Source organism: Morchella sextelata, assembly GCF_020137385.1.
Source record: "Morchella sextelata strain SCLS chromosome Unknown scls_12, whole genome shotgun sequence".
NCBI lineage: Eukaryota > Fungi > Ascomycota > Pezizomycetes > Pezizales > Morchellaceae > Morchella > Morchella sextelata.
In genome coordinates this window covers 540,807-560,190 of record NW_025408627.1, presented here as the reverse complement: position 1 = coordinate 560,190, position 19,384 = coordinate 540,807, and the positions used below count along the sequence as shown (strand labels likewise).

Here is a 19,384-nt window from a genome sequence, read left to right as displayed (position 1 = left end):
CGGAAGGTCATACCTTCAAGCATACTTCTGCTTTCCTTCTTTCTTCTAGAATATCCCCCGGGATACCCTTCAGTTCCACCGCTTTATCCTTAGGTCCGGGAGTCTTCTGAGGGCCGGAGGAGCTCACAGCTTCTCTTTTCCTCTTAGGCTGCTGGTCCTTCTGAGCGGAAGGATCTTTCTTGGTCCGAGGGTGCGCTTTCTCAGCTGCCATCCCTTGGTACCTCTCATGGGTGTGCCCTAACTCTCTTAGAGCAGCTATCCGCTCCATCAAGGACTTTGGCTTGGGATTAAAAAGAGCCCAACTCATGCCTAGGTCCGGGAGGAGGGAATTATGAATCTTATCATCCACCAACTGACCCTCATAGCCAGTCTTCCACATCAGCTGAATGATAGTATTCAGGAAGAGGTCTATTCCTCCTCGAGCTGTGTGGGTGAGGGTATTCCATTGGGCTACAGCATCATCTCTAGAGATGGCTTCACCGAAGGCAGCTCTAAAAGCATCCACAAAGGAATCCCAGCGCTTCCATCTCTGATCCAACTGCACTGACATCCCAGCAAGGCGGTTGGCGGAGGCTTGATCAATTGAATTGTGGTATGCCTCATACCATCGGATCGCTGCCTCACCTTCCATCAAGTTGCCTGCATATCGGATCTTAACCTCCTCAGAGGTAAAGGATAGGCTCTCAATGGAGAAGACATTCTCACATTGCCGGATAAAGGTCTCCACTTGCTCCGCCTTGCCCTGGAACTTGGAAGGTGGTGGTGCCTTTGGTTCTCGAGCCCTGGTGGAAGTAGAAGGGGGAGAGGCGGCCGGAGGTCGGAACTGCTGGGACATCATAGCCAACAGATCCTTCTGCTGCTTTTCCAACTTCTTCTTGAAATATCTCCGCCAGGCTCTTCTATCCCCACCTTCTGGTTCCGAGTCTGAACTGTCTGAATCTCCAGGAGCAGGAGCTTGGGCCGCGGGAGGTGGAGGGTTCTGATTCCCACCACTTCCTCCCTGTGCCTGAGCTGGAGGGGGAGCGGCGGCCACAGGTGCCACTGGTGCCGGATTGCTAGCCAATGGTGAGGACGGTGCTCCTTGAGCGGCACCGGACATGGTGAACCTCCCCGGGTTCCTGGCTAGTGGACTGGGAGGTCCTCGGCCTGCACCTGAGAAGAACTCTCCTTCGTAGTCAAAGGATCGGTCAGTTCCTCCTAGGAGTGGGTGTACTCCTCCAAAGCGGCTAGGTGGTAAAGGTGAAGCCCCCACCGCTGGCTGTACAATAGGGATAACTCTTCTAGTGGATCGGACTGGAAATGCGGCAAAGGGGCTGGTCTTCCGCTGCATTGTCCTGGTAGCTGCCCTGGACGAGGACCTAGAGCCTAGATTTAGTGCCGGAGTTGCTGGCCTAGCCACCACCAGTCTTCCTTCATCAAGGGCTCTCTGTATCTCGGCCACAAAGTCCGGCGGAGTAGCCGGGTTTGTCCACTCAATCTCCATGGCATCGGCATTCAGCTCATCTTTCTCCACATACTTCCGGAGTTCTTCCTGAACAGAGTTGACCTCCATTCTCATGTACTCAAGAGCTTCCGCCATCAGAGCATTCTGTGCTGCCTGGCGCTCTTGTACAAGGAGTAGGGCCTGACTGCCCCGGGTCAACTGATTCTGCAGGCTGTGCTGGAGGTAGGTCTGAAGCTCTGTGAAGAACTGCTGGACGGAAATCTCGTCGGTATCCTGCCAAGCAGGCTCGCAACCGGGGATGTAGGTCTGTAAAGCGGTCCTGGGCTTCTTGACAAGCTGTGTCTGCCCAGTGGCATCAAGCTGGAGGGGCACCGGCTGCCATTCAATCTGAAGGGGTGCATCTGGAGCCGAGAGGGCGGACATTTTATGTAGAGGAAGAATAATCTGAAGGTGACTTGAGCCTTAAAGATTATCTGTAACGGGGGTCCTTTCTAAGTGAAATAGATTTGTATAGAATAGAGACGGCCGTGCAAGATAGACAATCAGGTTGCAGATTATTCAAAGATTTTATCGCTAGAACTCAATAATCTTTAAGGACTCTGCTACCGATAAGAACTTGGTTTTTCTTTCTGATGAAGACTGGAGAGAACAGGACTGAAGGGCGAGAATGAACCTGAGTACTTATACTCCGAAGGCCTCTGTTCTCTGCTCCTAACTTCCTTTTCTAAGTTCCGGTGGGCCTTCCCTTAGTACCGGAAACAATACCACCGCTACCCCGCTTTTCTCTAAGCGTCAGCAGTTGTTTCCGATACCCAAGGCAACCACCCTTAGTCAAAGCCTTTGTAACACCTGCAGCCTTGGTTGCCACACAACCGAGGACCTGCATGAATGAGCTGCCACTCAGGTGTAAGCTTAATCATTGCTGTAGAGCTTTCGCTTATTGTAGACTTCCCTAGCATAGTCCCTGCCCTTCGGCGGACTTACAATGCTCTCAGGATATAGAGGATCACCGGGCAATCAGAGCTTCACTCTGGCCGGTCTTCTAGTCACTGGCGAGGCATAGACTCGTCAGTCATTGCTCCCATGAATAGATCCTCTTCCTAGTGCCCGGAATGTAGTTACTCTAACAGCTGGTAGCTAACCACACTGCCGGTACTTGCATGACACCGTGCAACTGGCTTCTAACAATAACTCTCAGCATGTAACCGGGCCCTGTGTGTACTCATACACCAGACAGTTGAAATGGCTCCGTTACAGGTTGCCTTGGGTATCGGAAAACACCTGCTGACGCTTAGAGAAAAGCGGGGTAGCGGTGGTATTGTTTCCGGTACTGAGGGAAGGCCCACCGGAACTTACTAAAAGGAGTTAGGAGCAGAGAACAGAAGCCTTCGGAGTATAAGTACTCAGGTTCGTTCTCGCCCTTCAGTCCTGTTCTCTCCAGTCTTCATCAGAAAGAAAAACCAAGTTCTTATCGGTAGCAGAGCCCTTAAAGATTATTGAGTTCTAGCGATAGTATCTTTGAATAATCTGCAACCTGATTGTCTATCTTGCACGGCCGTCTCTATTCTATCCGATTCTATTTCTCTTAGAAAGGACCCCCGTTACACACGCCATACTGAGCCAACCAATTGATAGACCGTCTCTTCTTCTTCCAGCATCTGGTATGGAGAGATCAGTTCAATCTTGGTGGCCGCTGGGAGACAATTCTGCTTGCAGTAGTCACTCCTCCAGCTCATGGTGTTGAGTTCCCAATTAATGTCCGGGTTATGCTTCCTAGCCCAACTAATTGGTAGGTAACCGGTCATTCCTTCTTCCAGAGTAGCCACTTCCCATCGGAGTGTCTCCTTATGATCTCCCATAGTCATGTGGACCGGGTGAGTGTAATACTCGCCTCCTCCCATCATGACATCTCCTTGAGCATCAAACATTGTCAGAGGTTGATCCCGCCGCACTAAGGGAATTCCATGTTTCTTGACAAAACTCTGGTTGAGGATAGCTCCTGTACAACCGGTGTCAAACAGGAAAGACCCTTGGGCGCCTTCATCCTTTCCTTTGACCGTCCATGACAGTCTTGCCTTCAGTATAGGTCTTTTTCCATGTACTGGTAAGGAGGGAAGCCTCTGTTCCAACCTTCTCTGCTTAACAGCGGTTTCCGGACTTGGTTCTCTTTGTCTTTTCAACATAGCTAATAGCTTCGGGCACTACTAAGATCAGGGATCCTTTGGTTCTATTCCCAAGCGATAATATAGCAGATGTATTGTGTAGTAGTCTTTTTAGCAGCGGTTTGGAAGTGTCTTGGTAGCAAATATAACTTTGGTAGAGCACTGACAGACCAGCTGTTTCGGGTCTTAAACCCATCCTCAGAGTGCTTGGAGCAATCAAATAGGCGGAAACACAATCATAATTTATTCAAGAAAAGCATAGAAACCGAAAAACCCATATAAAAGAAAACTAGTAAACATAGACTAAAACAGACACTTTTTTCTACCAGATGATTTCATTGTCCGAGTCTTGCTCAGGCTGAAAAACAAAATCTTCTGTAACCTCCGGGAGTACAACAAGTGGATCTTCTGCTACTACAGCAGCCACTTTAGCCTTCTTCTGAGAGTTGGACTTGCCATTCCCTCTTTTCCGTTTTTGTACTCTCACTGCTGCCACTCGGACAACAGTAGGTTCCTTGGACCAACAATCGGTCCATTTGTGTCTGGACTTGCCGCACTATTGCACAAGTCAGTCTATGCACTCTACCAATAGGGAGTACCAGAAGGTCATACCTTCAAGCATACTTCTGCTTTCCTTCTTTCTTCTAGAATATCCCCCGGGATACGCTTCAGTTCCACCGCTTTGTCTTTAGGTCCTGGAGTCTTCTGAGGTCCGGAGGAGCTCGCAGCTTCTCTTTTCCTCTTAGGCTGCTGGTCCTTCTGAGCGGGAGGATCTTTCTTGGTCCGAGGGTGCGCTTTCTCAGCTGCCATCCCTTGGTACCTCTCATGGGTATGCCCTAACTCTCTTAGAGCAGCTATCCGCTCCATCAAGGACTTTGGCTTGGGGTTGAAAAGAGCCGAACTCATGCCTAGGTCCGGGAGGAGGGAATTGTTGATCTTATCATCCACCAACTGACCCTCATAGCCAGTCTTCCACATCAGCTGAATAATAGTATTCAGGAAGAGAGCTATTCCTCCTCGGGCTGTGTGGGTAAGGGTGTTCCATTGGGCTACGGCATCATCTCGAGAGATGGCTTCACCGAAGGCTGCTCTAAAAGCATCCACAAATGAATCCCAGCGCTTCCATCTCAAATCCAAAGTCACCGGCATTCCAGCAAGGCGGTTGGCGGAGGCTTGATCAATTGAGTTGTGGTATGCCTCATACCATCTGATCGCTGCCTCTCCTTCCATCAAGTTGCCTGCATATCGAATTTTAACCTCCTCAGAGGTAAATGACAGGCTCTCAATGGAGAACACATTCTCACATTGCCGGATGAAGGTCTCCACTTGCTCTGCCTTGCCCTGAAACTTGGAGGGTGATGGTGCCTTTGGTTCTCGAGCTCTGGTGGAAGTAGAAGGGTGAGAGGTGGCCGGAGGTTGATACTGCTGGGACATAATAGCAAACAAATTTTTCTGTTGCTTCTCCAACTTCTTCTTAAGGTATCTCCGCCAGCCTTTTCTATTACCACCTTCTGGTTCCGAGTCTGAACTATCAGAACTGTCGGAATCACCTGGAGGGGGAGCGCGGGCCGCCGGAGGCGGAGGGTTCTGGTTTCCACCGCTTCCACCCTGCACATCAGCTGGCGGGGGAGCGGCGGACTGAGCAGGAGGGGCCACAGGTGCCACTGGTGCCGGATTGCTGGCCAATGGTGAGGTTGCTGCTGGTTGAGCGGCCCCAGACATGGTGAACCTTCCCGGGTTCCTGGCTAGCGGACTGGGAGGTCCTCGGCCTGCACCTGAGAAGAACTCTCCTTCATAGTCAAAGGATCGGTCAGCTCCTCCAAGGAGTGGGTGTGATCCACCGAAGCGGCTAGGTGGTAAGGGTGAAGCCCCCACCGCTGGCTGCACAATAGGGATAACTCTCCTAGTGGATCGGACCGGAAATGCTGCGAAGGGACTGGTCTTCCGCTGCATTGTTCTGGTGGCTGCCCTGGACGAGGACCTAGAGCCTGGATTTGGTGCCGGAGTTGCTGGTCTACCCACCACCAGTCTTCCTTCATCAAGGGCTCTCTGTATCTCGGCAACAAAGTCTGGTGGAGTAGCCGGGTTTGTCCACTCAATCTCCATGGCATCGGCATTCAGCTCATCTCTCTCCACATACTTCCGAAGTTCTTCCTGAACAGAGTTGACCTCCCTCCTCATGTACTCAAGAGCCTCTGCCATCAGAGCATTCTGTGCTGCCTGGCGCTCTTGTACAATGAGTAGGGCCTGACTGCCCCGGGTCAACTGATTCTGCAGGCTGTGTTGGAGATAGGTCTGGAGCTCTGTGAAGAACTGTTGGACGGAAATCTCGTCGGTATCCTGCCAGGCAGGCTCACAGCCGGGAATGTAGGACTGTAGAGTGGTCCTGGGTTTTTTGACAAGCTGTGTCTGCCCGGTGGCATCAAGCTGGAGGGGCACCGGCTGCCATTCAATCTGAAGGAGTGCATCTGGAGCCGAGAGGGCGGACATTTTGTATAGAGGAAGAATAATCTGAAGGTGACTTGAGCCTTAAAGATTATCTGTAACGGGGGTCCTTTCTAAGAGAAATAGAATCGGATAGAATAGAGACGGCCGTGCAAGATAGACAATCAGGTTGCAGATTATTCAAAGATACTATCGCTAGAACTCAATAATCTTTAAGGGCTCTGCTACCGATAAGAACTTGATTTTTCTTTCTGATGAAGACTGGAGAAAACAGGACTGAAGGGCGAGAAAGAACCTGAGTAGTTATACTCCGAAGGCCTCTGTTCTCTGCTCCTAACTCCTTTACTAAGTTCCGGTGGGCCTTCCCTTAGTACCGGAAACAATACCACCGCTACCCCGCTTTTCTCTAAACGTCAGCAGGTGTTTCTGATACCCAAGGCAACCACCCTTAGTCAAAGCCTTTGTAACACCTGCAGCCTTGGTTGCCACACAACCGAGGACCTGCATGAATGAGCTGCCGCTCAGGTGTAAGCTTAATCATTGCTGTAGAGCTTTTCGCTTATTGTAGACTTCCCTAGCATAGTCCCTGCCCTTCGGCGGAGACTTACAATGCTCGGAGGATACAGTGGATCACCGGACAATCAGAGCTTCACTCTGGCCGGTCTTCTAGACACTGGCGAGGCATAGACTCGTCAGTCATTGCTCCCATGAATAGATCCCCTTCCTAGCGCCCGGAATGTAGTTACTCTAACAGCTGGTAGCTAACCACACTGCCGGTACTTGCATATCACCGTGCAACTGGCTTCTAACAAAACTCTCAGCATGTAACCGGGCCCTGTGTGTACTCATACATCAGACAGTTGAAATAGCTCCGTTACAGCATGATGAGGACGGAGGTGATATTGCTGAGAAAATACACCACCTATACCGGGAATGGGCTGATGTGTTCAGTCAAGAGAGGATTGAGGAAATACCGCCGCATTCCCATAATGATCTGAAGATCAAACTCTTGCCTGGTACCGCTCCCCCATTTGGCCCACTATACCCATGTTCCGCTCCAGAGTTGAAGGCCCTCCGAGAGTACCTGGATAAAGAATTGTCTTCAGGAAAGATCTCTAGATCTAATAGCCCTGCTGCGGCGCCCATATTGTTCATTCCTAAGAAAGATGGTACATTGCGGATTTGTGTGGATTACAGAGGTTTGAACAAGGTCACTGTCAAGGACAAGTACCCGCTGCCTATCATGAGCGAGCTCAGAGACAGGTTGTTCAAGGCCAAGATCTTCACAAAGATAGACCTGAAGAACGGCTTCAATTTGATCAGGATAGCAGAAGGTGATGAGTGGAAAACCGCTTTCAGAACCCGCTATGGACTGTATCAGTATAATGTGATGCCGTTTGGTCTATGCAATGCCCCCTCCGCCTTCCAGGCAATGATCAATGATGTGCTAAAGGAACTACTGGATGAAGGAGTGGTTGTCTATATCGACGACATCCTCATCTACTCGGAAACTGAGAAGGAGCATGAGATACTGGTCAAGAAGGTCTTACAGAAGCTAAGGGAAGCTAAGCTCTGTGCCTCGATCAGTAAGACATCCTTCCATGTCCGAGAGGTAGAGTACCTAGGCTATCATATCTCAGAACAAGGAGTATCTATGTCAGAAGACAAGGTGGAGGCAGTTAAGGAATGGCCGGTTCCTGAGAATATCAAGGCAGTACAGGCATTCCTCGGATTTGCAAACTTCTATCGCCGCTTTATTGAAGGCTTCAGTAAAGTTTGCAAACCATTAACTGACCTCCTGCAAAAGGACAAGAAATGGTATTGGACGGCAGCACATGAGCAGGCCTTTGAAGAACTCAAGAGGCTGTTCACAAGCGCTCCAATCCTCCTTCATTTTGACCCTAGTAGGAGAACGGTGGTCGAGACAGATGCCAGTGATTTTGCCAAGAGCGGTGCTCTCTCAGTATGGGGATGATGGGAAGCTACATCCGGTGGCATTCTATTCTAAGAAGTTCTCCCCTGCTGAGATCAACTATGACATTCATGATAAGGAAATGGGAGCTATTGTAGCCTCTTTCCGGGAATGGGAACACATGCTCAAATCTTGTGAGCAAGAGATCACGGTTTTTACAGACCACAAGAACTTGGAGTACTTTAATTCTATCAAGGTTCTCACTAGGCGGCAAGCTAGATGGTCTGAAGACCTCGCGGGCTACAATTTTAAAGTTGTCTACAGACCGGGAGAAAAGAATGGCAAGACTGATGTGCTATCTAGGCGCTGGGATCACCGCCTTGGAGAGGGAGGTGAAACTCTGCAGCCGGAGCCACAGATCTTTTTTAGGCCAGGTCAATTGGTTTTGGATCATGCAAAGCTAGTGGCTGTCAGGGTGAATCAATTGCAGAATACATTCTTAGAGCGCCTATACACGGCTGCTAAAGAGGATAGTTTCTGGCAGGAATTGCACCGCTCCCTGGTTGAAAGGAAACCAAATTTGGACCAGAACTTGTCGGTCAAGAACGGTCTCATCTTCTACAAGAATAGATGGTATATACCCAAAGACAAGAAGCTTCAGATGGAAATACTGTCCGATACCCATGACTCTAAGGTGACGGGTCACTTTGGCCAATTTAAGACACTTGAGCGGCTGAAAAACAACTTCTTTTGGCCCAACATGGATAAGGATGTTGAGGAATATGTCCGGAGCTGTGACAGCTGCCAGAGGAATAAGACCTCAAGACATAAGAAGTTTGGTATGCTACAACCGTTGGAGATACCCTATCGGCCATGGACTTCCATCTCTATGGACTTCATTGTGGGATTACCGGAATCTAGTGGGTTTACAAAGATCTGGGTAATAGTGGACCGCTTTTCGAAGATGGCACACTACATCCCTCTTCCTACCCTCAATAAAACGGAAGATTTGGCTAAGTTGTTCTTGAAGGAAGTTTGGAGACTCCATGGTTTGCCTGATGACATAGTCTCGGACAGAGATAGCAGGTTCATCTCTCACTTTTGGCAATCTCTCATGAGCCTCCTCAATGTGAAGCTGAAGATGTCCACATCTTTCCACCCTCAAACGGACGGTCAAACAGAAAGAGTTAATCAGACCCTGGAACATTACTTGCGGAGTTATTGTTCATATCAACAGGATGACTGGGCAGAGCTGTTGCCTTTGGCAGAGTATGCATATAACTCGGCGGTCTCTGAGTCTACCAAAGTATCGGCTTTTTATGCCAACTATGGATATGAACCCAGGACCAACTGGCCGGCCCCAAAGGAAGGAGTAGAATGGAACAATCCAGCAAGTGAGGTCATGATATCTCAATGGGAATCTATCTGGCAGGCTATGAATGCCAGCTTGGGTAAAGCTAGATTAAGGATGGCCCGGTGGTATGATGCTCATGCCCTGGCACCACCTGAAATCAAGCCCGGAGATGAAGTAATGTTGGACCGGCGCAATGTGCAAACAAAGCGGCCTTTGGGAAAATTGGATCAGAAGAAGATGGGACCCTTCAAGGTCTTAGAAGCTATTGGTACCCGTGCCTACAAGCTCTCTCTTCCCCCTCAAATGGGAATCCACCCGGTCTTTCATGTCTCTCTTCTGGAACCTTACAGAGCACCGGTAGATCCTGAGAGAAGAGTTCCTCCACCGGAACCTGAGGAGATTGAAGGAGAGCAGAACTGGGTTGTCCGAGAGGTAGCTGATAGCCGGGTCAATAAGAAGAGAAGACGAGTGGAATACCTAGTGCTGTGGGAAGGTTATGAAAACGAGGATGCTACATGGGAACCTTGGGAGCATCTCAAGAAGAGTGCCGAAGAAGCCCTTCGGGATTTCCATATGAGGTATCCTAAGAAACCCAAGGACAAGCGGATTGTTGGGGTGTAGTTTTTCCCTTTAGGTTTTCGTTCCTTGCATATCACGGAGTTTCTTGTCACATAGGATGGATGGTAATAAAATGATTATAGATCTCGGAGACCAAGATCCTGGAAGAGGGGAGTGGTGTAACGGAGCCATTTCAACTGTCTGGTGTATGAGTACACACAGGGCCCGGTTACATGCTGAGAGTTATTGTTAGAAGCCAGTTGCAAGGTGATATGCAAGTACCGGCAGTGTGGTTAGCTACCAGCTGTTAGAGTAACTACATTCCGGGCACTAGGAAGGGGGTCTATTCATGGGAGCAATGACTGACGAGTCTATGCCTCGCCAGTGACTAGAAGACCGGCCAGAGGGAAGCTCTGATTGCCCGGTGATCCTCTGTATCCTCGGAGCATTGTAAGTCCGCCGAAAGGCAGGGACCATGCTAGGGAAGTCTACAATAAGCGAAAGCTCTACAGCAATGATTAAGCTTACACCTGAGCGGCAGCTCATTCATGCAGGTCCTTGGTTGTGTGGCAACCAAGGCTGCACGTATTACAAAGGCTTTGACTAAGGGTGGTTGCCTTGGGTATCGGAAACACCTGCTGACGCTTAGAGAAAAGCGGGGTAGCGGTGGTATTGTTTCCGGTACTAAGGAGAGGCCCACGGGAACTTAGTAAGGAGTTAGGAGCAGAGAATAGAGGCCTTCGGAGTATAAGTACTCAGGTTCATTCTCGCCCTTCAGTTCTATTCTCTCCAGTCTTCATCAGAAAGAAAAATCAAGTTCTTATCGGTAGCAGAGCCCTTAAAGATTATTGAGTTCTAGCGATAGTATCTTTGAATAATCTGCAACCTGATTGTCTATCTTGCACGGCCGTCTCTATTCTACACAAATCTATTTCTCTTAGAAAGGACCCCCGTTACAATCCGATTCTATTTCTCTTAGAAAGGACCCCCGTTACAGAAGGAGCGTCTACTGTAGAGGAGTTATTTTCAAAAGCTTACCAAGTTGATAGTTTCCCAAATCAGATCCTTGCTATGCTTCGGAATGGCATTCATCATTCGAATGAAATTTCGCTTGCCGAATGTATGGAAGATAACAACGGTGGGCTACTTTATCGAGGTGCACTATATGTACTAGAGGACAATGATCTTTGGCTAAGGCTCCTAAAAGAACACCATGACAAACTATCGGCAGGTCATCCAGGCAGAGCAAAGACGTTAGAACTCCTAAATCGAGAATATTATTGGCCACAGATTCGAAGATACGTCGATCAATATGTTAGGAATTGCAATGTGTGCACCCGTAGCAAGGCGCCTCGAAATGCACCTTATGGAGTACTTCATCCGATGCCAATACCTGATGGACCGTGGATGGATGTGTCAATGAATTTTGTTACCGATCTCCCTGAGAGCGATGAACACAATGCAATCTTAGTTGTGGTGGATAGATTAACCAAAATGCGACATCTAATACCAATGACTAAAGAGGCAGATTCAAGGGAGGTAGCGAGGCTTTACATCGATAACGTTTGGAAGCTACATGGATTACTTAATACCATTGTATCTGATCGAGGAACACAGTTCGTTGCGGAGTTTTGAAAGTCGCTTTGTGATCGGTTGGAAATATCGTCGAAATTCTCTACCGTATTTCATCCTCAGACAGATGGACAGACGGAAAGAATCAATGCCGTAATGGAACAATACCTTCGAAGCTATGTATCTTATCAACAGGACGATTGGGCTCGATTGTTATCAATGGCCGAGTTTGCGACAGACAATCATGCTTCAGAAACAACAAAAGTCTCTCCTTTTTACGCCAATTTGGGAAGAAATCCAAGGATGACTTTTGGTCCTTTGGAACATGGTCGAACGACGGCGGAGGATCAAGCTAATCGTATTGCAAAAGAAATGATGGATGTAGTGGATTTTCTAAGAGAAGAGATGTTTCGGGCGCAAAGGATACAAGAAGAGTCAGCCAATAGGAATCGGACTCCAGCTCCTCGTTATTATTTAGGAGATAAGGTTTTCCTATCGACACATCATATTCTAACAAAGCGGCCTTCTAAGAAATTCGATTGGAGATGTATTGGACCTTATAGCGTGAAGCGGATTATCAATCTCTATGCTTACGAATTGAAACTTCCTCGATCAATGAAGATTCATCCAGTATTTCCTGTTTCGTTATTGTCACCCGAAACAGATGATCCTTTACCACGACAACAACAATTGCCACCACCTCCAGTTGAAATCGAAGGAGAAGAAGAATGGGAAGTCGAAGATATTTTGGATTCGAGGGAACGAAGAGGAAGGTTTGAGTATTTGGTACGATATATGGGATATGATGAAGCCTCCTGAAATCCATTATCAGACCTTAAGCATTCACCTAATATCGTTAAACGATTCCACGAGCGTTATCCAAGGAAGCCTAAGCCTACCAGGAGGTAGGCCTTAGAGGGAGGCGTGGTCTGTAACGGCAACTATGTATTTCGGTTAGGGATAAATTGGAATATGAAGAGGAAGTATTGTGTAGTGGGATTTGGATTTGTAATAGGGATTTCTGTTATGTTCTTTAGTTTCTATTACGCGGAAGTTTTAGTCATCATTGGATTATGGTTGGATATATAAGGAGGTGTTGTTTCGTGCTTTATCTGTTTTCTTTCTTTCCTTCTTTATTTATGCAACCTCTGTATTCTACTCCACGAATATTATTCTTGTTCCACGCTTGTAACGGCAGCTAGTCGGATTGGCTATGTGAGTTGTCTGGGTACAAGGCAGAAGGATTATGTAGTGTGGTTGGGTTTAGTAAAGCGAGTTTCTATTATGTTCTTTCTGTTGCTGTTACGCGAGGGTATGAGTCAGCATTGGGATAGGGTATGGATATATAAGGGGGGCGTTGTTTCGTGATTTCTTGTTTCTCTTTCTTTCTCTTTTCTCTTTACGCAACCTCTGTATTCTACCCGCTCGCCTCTGGCTCGCTGTAACGGAGCCATTTCAACTGTCTGGTGTATGAGTACACACAGGGCCCGGTTACATGCTGAGAGCTATTGTTAGAAGCCAGTTGCACGGTGATATGCAAGTACCGGCAGTGTGGTTAGCTACCAGCTGTTAGAGTAACTACATTCCGGGCGCTAGGAAGAGGATCTATTCATGGGAGCAATGACTGACGAGTCTATGCCTCGCCAGTGACTAGAAGACCGGCCAGAGTGAAGCTCTGATTGACCGGTGATCCTCTGTATCCTCGGTGCATTGTAAGTCCGCCGAAGGGCAGGGACTATGCTAGGGAAGTCTACAATAAGCGAAAGCTCTACAGCAATGATTAAGCTTACACCTGAGCGGCAGCTCATTCATGCAGGTCCTCAGTTGTGTGGCAACCAAGGCTGCAGGTGTTACAAAGGCTTTGACTAAGGGTGGTTGCCTTGGGTATCGGAAACACCTGCTGACGCTTAGAGAAAAGCGGGGTAGCGGTGGTATTGTTTCCGGTACTGAGGGAAGGCCCACCGGAACTTAGTAAAAGGAGTTAGGAGCAGAGAACAGAGGCCTTCGGAGTATAAGTACTCAGGTTCATTCCCGCCCTTCAGTCCTATTCTCTCCAGTCTTCATCAGAAAGAAAAACCAAGTTCTCATCGGTAGCAGAGCCCTTAAAGATTATTGAGTTCTAGCGATACAATCTTTGAATAATCTGCAACCTGATTGTCTATCTTGCACGGCCGTCTCTATTCTATACAAATCTATTTCTTTTAGAAAGGACCCCCGTTACACTCGCGGTAGGATTTCTTCCCCCCGAGATGGAGTTATACTGATTCTCGAATTGCTTCGGTCCCTGAACTTCCCTCGCTCGACACCCCCCATTCTTTGCTCGTTCAGTGCCCTCACGGGATGCGTCCACCGTTCACCCCTATAACGGGGACTATGGGCGTAGGAACTATGAAGCCAAGGAATACAACCGAGGCGAAGACGTGGACGTAGGAGGTTCGTGGACTATGGACTATGGAGCCGAAGGGTACACCTAAGGCAAGAACGGGGACTGTGGACTATGGACTATGGATGGTTGTACCTGGTCTAGTATACCGGGTAAACCCTATGACGTAGCGCGAACCAAATAGTATTCGTGACTGTAAAGTACAGAGGTTGCATAAAGAGAAAAGGAAAAGAAAGAGAAACAAGAAATCACGAGACAACGCCCCCCTTATATATCCATACCCTATCCCAATGCTGACTCATACTCTCGCGTAACAGAAACAGAAAGAACATAATAGAAACCCACTTCGCTAAACCCAACCACACTGCATAACCCTTCCTATTGGTACCCTAACACCTCGCATGACCAAACCATATGGCTGCCGTTACAGACCACTCCCCCCTCTACGGCCTACCTCCTGGTAGGCTTAGGCTTCCGTGGATATCGTTTGTGAAATCGTTTGACAATATCGGGCGAATGTTCGAAATCCGACAATGGCTGCCACGAAGCTTCGTCATAACCGGCATACTTAACCAAGTATTCAAATCTTCCCCGACGATCCCTGGAATCCAAAATATCCTCGACTTCCCACTCCTCCTGTCCTTCAACTTCGACCGGCGGTGGTGGTAACTGTTGTTGTCCTGGTAAAGGATCGTTTGCTGCAGACGACAATAAAGAGACATGGAATACGGGATGAACTTTCATGGAACGAGGAAGTTCCAACTCACAGGCATAAGGACTAACGATCCGCTTCACGATGTATGGTCCAATGCGTTTCCAATCAAGTTTCTTCGATGGTCGTTTGGTGAGGACATGGCGTGTTGATAAGAAAACTCGATCTCCTACTCGATAGTGAGGTGCTGGAGTTCGACGTATATTGGCGGACTCTTCTTGAATCCTTTGCGCTCGAAATAATTCATCCTTTAGAAAATCCAATATATCCTTCATCTCCCTTGCAATACTATTGGCCTGATCCTCCGCTGTCGTCCTACCATGTTCCAAAGGACCAAAAGTCATTCTTGGATTCCTCCCTGAGTTGGCGTAAAATGGAGAGATTCTCGTCGTTTCAGAAGCATGGTTATTTGTTGCAAACTCGGCCATTGGCAACCATCGAACCCAGTCGTCCTGTTGATAAGAAACATAACTTCGAAGGTATTGTTCCATCACAGCATTGATTCTTTCCGTTTGTCCATCCGTCTGGGGGTGAAACGCTGTAGAGAATTTTGGCGATATTTCCAAACGATCGCAAAGTGACCTCCAGAATTCCGCAACAAATTGTGTTCCTCGATCAGATACCATAGTTTCAGGGAGTCCATGTAATTTCCAAACATTATCGATATATAACCTCGCTACTTCTTTTGAATCCGCCTCTTTAGTTGTGGGTATGAAATGTCGCATTTTAGTTAGTCTATCCACCACAACTAGAATTGCATTGTACCCATCACTCTCCGGAAGGTCTGTAACAAAATCCATCGATACATCCATCCATGGTCCATCAGGTATTGGCATAGGTCGGAGTACTCCGTAGGGCGCATTGCGTGATGCCTTGCTACGGGCACACACATTGCAATTCCTAACATACTGATCGACATAATTTCGCATTCGTGGCCAGTACTATTCTCGATTCAGGAGTTCCAAAGTCTTTGCTCTGCCTGGATGGCCTGCCGATGGGTTATCATGGTATTCTTTTAGAAGTTTTATTCGAAGGTCATTGTCGTCCGGTACGTAGAGTGCGCCACGATAAAGTAGCCGACCATTGTTGTCCTCCGTACATTCAGCAAGTGAAATTTTATTCGAATGGCGAACGCCATTCCGAAGCATCGCAAGGACTTTGTTCGGGAAACTGTCAACTTGATAAGCATTTGAAAACAACTCTTCTACAGTGGACATTCCTTCAGCGGATTCATTTGAAAAAGAACCCGCGAACAAACTTAGCTTTGAATCCAAATTTTTTCGCTTCAAAACCACCTGGCTTTGATGCGTCAACCGTTCATCCCCCTCCTTAGGTAGGTCACCCGACTTCCTAGTCAATGCATCCGGCTTTGCTCCTTGTTTCCCTGGTCTAAATTGAATGACAAAATCGAAACGTGAAAGAAATTCCGACCAACGGGCTTGTCGACGGTTTAATAACTTTGTTGACATGAAATATTCGAGGTTCCGATGGTCGCTAAGAACTTCAATTGGGAATTGTGCCCCCTCTAAATAATGTCGCCATTCCTCAAAACATCGTACGATTGCCAGGAGTTCTTTGTCATAGATCTCATAGTTACATTCCGCAGGGGAATGTTTCTTAGAGAAGAAAGCGACTGGATGTAGAATTCCTTCGTCGTCACGTTGGGACAGAATTCCAGCAGAAACATAATCGGATGCATCGGTTTCTACCACGATTTTCCGATCCGGATCAAAGTGCATTAGTATGGGTGCTGTTGTGAACATCCTTTTCAATGTCTGGAATGCTTCCTCCCTTTCATCCGTCCATTCAAATTTAACATTTTTCTTGGTCAGAGCTGTAAGCGGAGCAACAATTTTTGAATACCCTAAAATAAAACGTCGATAGAAATTCGCAAATCCCAGAAATACTTGAATATCATGGAGATTCCTTGGTGTGGACCATTCCAAAACATCGACAACTTTCTTTGGATCCATCCTATTCCCATCCGGGGTGAGAATAAGGCCGAGATACTTCGTTTCCTGGACTATAAATTCACATTTCTCAGGCTTAAGGTGAACATGACTCTCATCAAGTACCTTCAAAACCTTTCGAATGTGCTCTTTGTGTTCTGCCAGGGTTTCCGAGTAGATAAGAATGTCATCTAGGTATGCTGTCACAAATTGGTCGAGGTATGGTCGTAAAATATCATTGATCCAGTGTTGGAACGTAGCAGGGGCATTAGCTAATCCGAACGGCATTACAGTATACTCGAAATGTCCATAACGAGTCCTAAATGCCGTTTTCCATTCGTCTCCCTCCGCTACCCTGATCTGATTGTATCCCCAACGTAGATCCAACTTGGTATAGTACTGTGCCTTCGAAAGTTTAGCCAAAGTTTCCTTTAACAGTGGTAACGGGTACCGATTTTTGATCGTGATCGCATTGAGGCCTCGGTAATCCACACATAGTCGGAGAGTCCCATCACTTTTCTTTACGAATAGTATGGGTGCTCCCGGTGGCGACTCACTGGCTCGAATGAATCCCTTAGGTAGATTTTCGTCAAGGTATTCTCGTAGTGCTTTCAATTCAACCTGGGATAATCCATATATCGGTCCGTACGGTGGTCGTTTACCTTCCTCCAATATGATCTCAATATCATGTGACGGCCGATGTGGTGGAAGGACTGAAGCATCATATTCTTGGAACATATGGAGACGATGGTGGAACTCCTTTGGTACTAGTTGCTTGACATCGACGGTGGATTCCTCAACTGCTGAAACGACAACAGTATGATGTTCCGGTGGAGGGATCGATATTCCATGGACAGTGACTGTCGTTCCACTGAGTGAACAGTGTTGACAACAGCTTCGAGAGTCAAAAATAAGTAGATTATTTTTTGGCCGAATGGTGACATCGTGCCGTCGCATCCACGGTATTCCCATCACGATCGGATAATGTCCCAACTTTGTAACGAAACATGAGGCAATTTCTCGGTGACCATGAATATCTAGTGAAACATCGACAATGTGGGTAATTTCTCCTGACTGGATAGGTCTTCCATCCATAACATCTACCTGGCGAGATTTCCTAAGGGGGGTCATTGCAAGATTGTTGTGACGTACAAAGGATTCATCGATAAAAGCATATCCTGATGCTCCAGTATCAATGAGAGCGTAGGTGGGAATGAAAGAGTCGGGATTCTGAGAGACCGAACAGGTAACAACAAGAGAGTCTTCGGACATCTTATCCTCAGACACAGCAGCAGCAGCAGGGAGAACAGGAACAGGTGGCGGGGCTGGCCCCTTTGGTTTGCCATTTTTTACCAAAGGGGCTGACCTTTTAACGCCGGCTTTGGGGATCCATTTTCAAGTGACCTTTCTCGCCAATTGCTAATGGAACGGGGATCTTGGGCGCGAGGAGCCAGGTAACGAGGCTTGGAGACATGGCGAGATTTAACTGTAGCGGTAGAAACGGGGATACGAGAACGAAGATCAGCAATGGTGGCATTGGCTTGGGCCTCCCAGGCTTTTGCAACAGAAGTGATGTGAAGAATCTCATCTTCAACATCAGCGAGGTTCTCGTCGGCAATGGCGAGACTTTCCTGGTGTAGTGCCAGACGGAACCGAAGCTCTTCTTCTTCAGCCTTCGATTCCTCCAGCTCAATCTTCAAAGCAACAATAACCTCGTCGCGACCTCGGATGATCTCGGTAGAATCTTCCTGGTTATCGCACAAGGTTTGCCAAAAATCTACAGCCTTTTCGTTGGCTGCTTCTAGTTCTGTGGTGAGGCCGGCAATGACCTCTTCCTGAGCTGTGTCGATAACGGGTTCTAGTGGTGCGGGGGTGTCAAGAGGCTTGGTGAGAGCCTCCAAACACTCAGCAATAAGGCCATGAGCCTCCGTAAGTTCTTCGCCGAAGTCTATATCGGCTGGGAGGGGACCATAGGTGGTCAGAAATTCTGGAAGACGCTGCAACAGCGTATCCTGAGTGGTGTCGGACATAGTCGCGACTAGAACTAAGCAAGGTGGTGTTGTATCGGTTGGCTGTAGAAGGATGCAACCTAAGTATAACGGGGACTATGGGCGTAGGAACTATGAAGCCAAGGAATACAACCGAGGCGAAGACGTGGACGTAGGAGGTTCGTGGACTATGGACTATGGAGCCGAAGGGTACACCTAAGGCAAGAACGGGGACTGTGGACTATGGACTATGGATGGTTGTACCTGGTCTAGTATACCGGGTAAACCCTATGACGTAGCGCGAACCAAATAGTATTCGTGACTGTAAAGTACAGAGGTTGCATAAAGAGAAAAGGAAAAGAAAGAGAAACAAGAAATCACGAGACAACGCCCCCCTTATATATCCATACCCTATCCCAATGCTGACTCATACTCTCGCGTAACAGAAACAGAAAGAACATAATAGAAACCCACTTCGCTAAACCCAACCACACTGCATAACCCTTCCTATTGGTACCCTAACACCTCGCATGACCAAACCACATGGCTGCCGTTACAACCCCTCGCCAAACCAGCGGCTACTCTCGAAAGCCGCCTTCGCCCCTCCTTACTTTCACTCATCGCACGAGTGATCCCACACGTTGGGTACGCACACTGTCAGTAATCTCCAGTCAGCGAGAACCTACTGCCAAAGCGCTCGACAGCCCGCGAAGTTAGCGACCTCTCGGTCGCGAAACTATCGTCAAATTTTTTACCCGAGGTCCCGTGACCTTACCCCTCTTTATCGGCCTTAACCAGGCCACCCACTTTTACCCGAGGCGGCCCGCTCCCCTCACCCCAACCCAACCGGTCTCCGAGACCACCCTCAACACAATACGGTCGGCACTTTCGATTGCGACCCCCAT

General features: G+C 48.0%; 5 protein-coding genes across 5 annotated transcripts; 3 read left to right on the top strand and 2 right to left on the bottom strand.

Moving 5' to 3' along the window:
- Positions 1-3,045: 3,045 nt before the first annotated feature.
- H6S33_002027 (uncharacterized protein) lies at positions 3,046-3,627 on the bottom strand (the record flags this gene model as incomplete). Its single annotated transcript, XM_044833370.1, has 1 exon — positions 3,046-3,627. The coding sequence occupies one exon, from the start codon at positions 3,625-3,627 to the stop codon at positions 3,046-3,048; it is 582 nt and encodes a 193-aa protein (XP_044693170.1).
- Positions 3,628-6,660: 3,033 nt separating this feature from the next.
- H6S33_002026 (uncharacterized protein) lies at positions 6,661-9,938 on the top strand (the record flags this gene model as incomplete). The annotated part of the gene is made up of 3 exons (XM_044833369.1): positions 6,661-6,676; positions 6,912-8,014; positions 8,064-9,938. 3 exons carry the CDS (start codon positions 6,661-6,663, stop codon positions 9,936-9,938), a joined length of 2,994 nt encoding a protein of 997 aa, XP_044693169.1.
- Positions 9,939-10,946: 1,008 nt separating this feature from the next.
- On the top strand, positions 10,947-11,510 carry H6S33_002025 (uncharacterized protein; the record flags this gene model as incomplete). The annotated part of the gene is made up of 1 exon (XM_044833368.1): positions 10,947-11,510. One exon carries the CDS (start codon positions 10,947-10,949, stop codon positions 11,508-11,510), a length of 564 nt encoding a protein of 187 aa, XP_044693168.1.
- A 93-nt stretch (positions 11,511-11,603) lies between these two features.
- Positions 11,604-12,266, top strand: H6S33_002024 (uncharacterized protein; the record flags this gene model as incomplete). Its single annotated transcript, XM_044833367.1, has 1 exon — positions 11,604-12,266. The coding sequence occupies one exon, from the start codon at positions 11,604-11,606 to the stop codon at positions 12,264-12,266; it is 663 nt and encodes a 220-aa protein (XP_044693167.1).
- Positions 12,267-14,280: 2,014 nt separating this feature from the next.
- On the bottom strand, positions 14,281-17,816 carry H6S33_002023 (uncharacterized protein; the record flags this gene model as incomplete). Its single annotated transcript, XM_044833366.1, has 2 exons — positions 14,281-15,418; positions 15,485-17,816. Coding segments are annotated over 2 exons (3,470 nt in total), but the record flags the coding sequence as incomplete, so codon positions are not given.
- Positions 17,817-19,384: the final 1,568 nt, after the last annotated feature.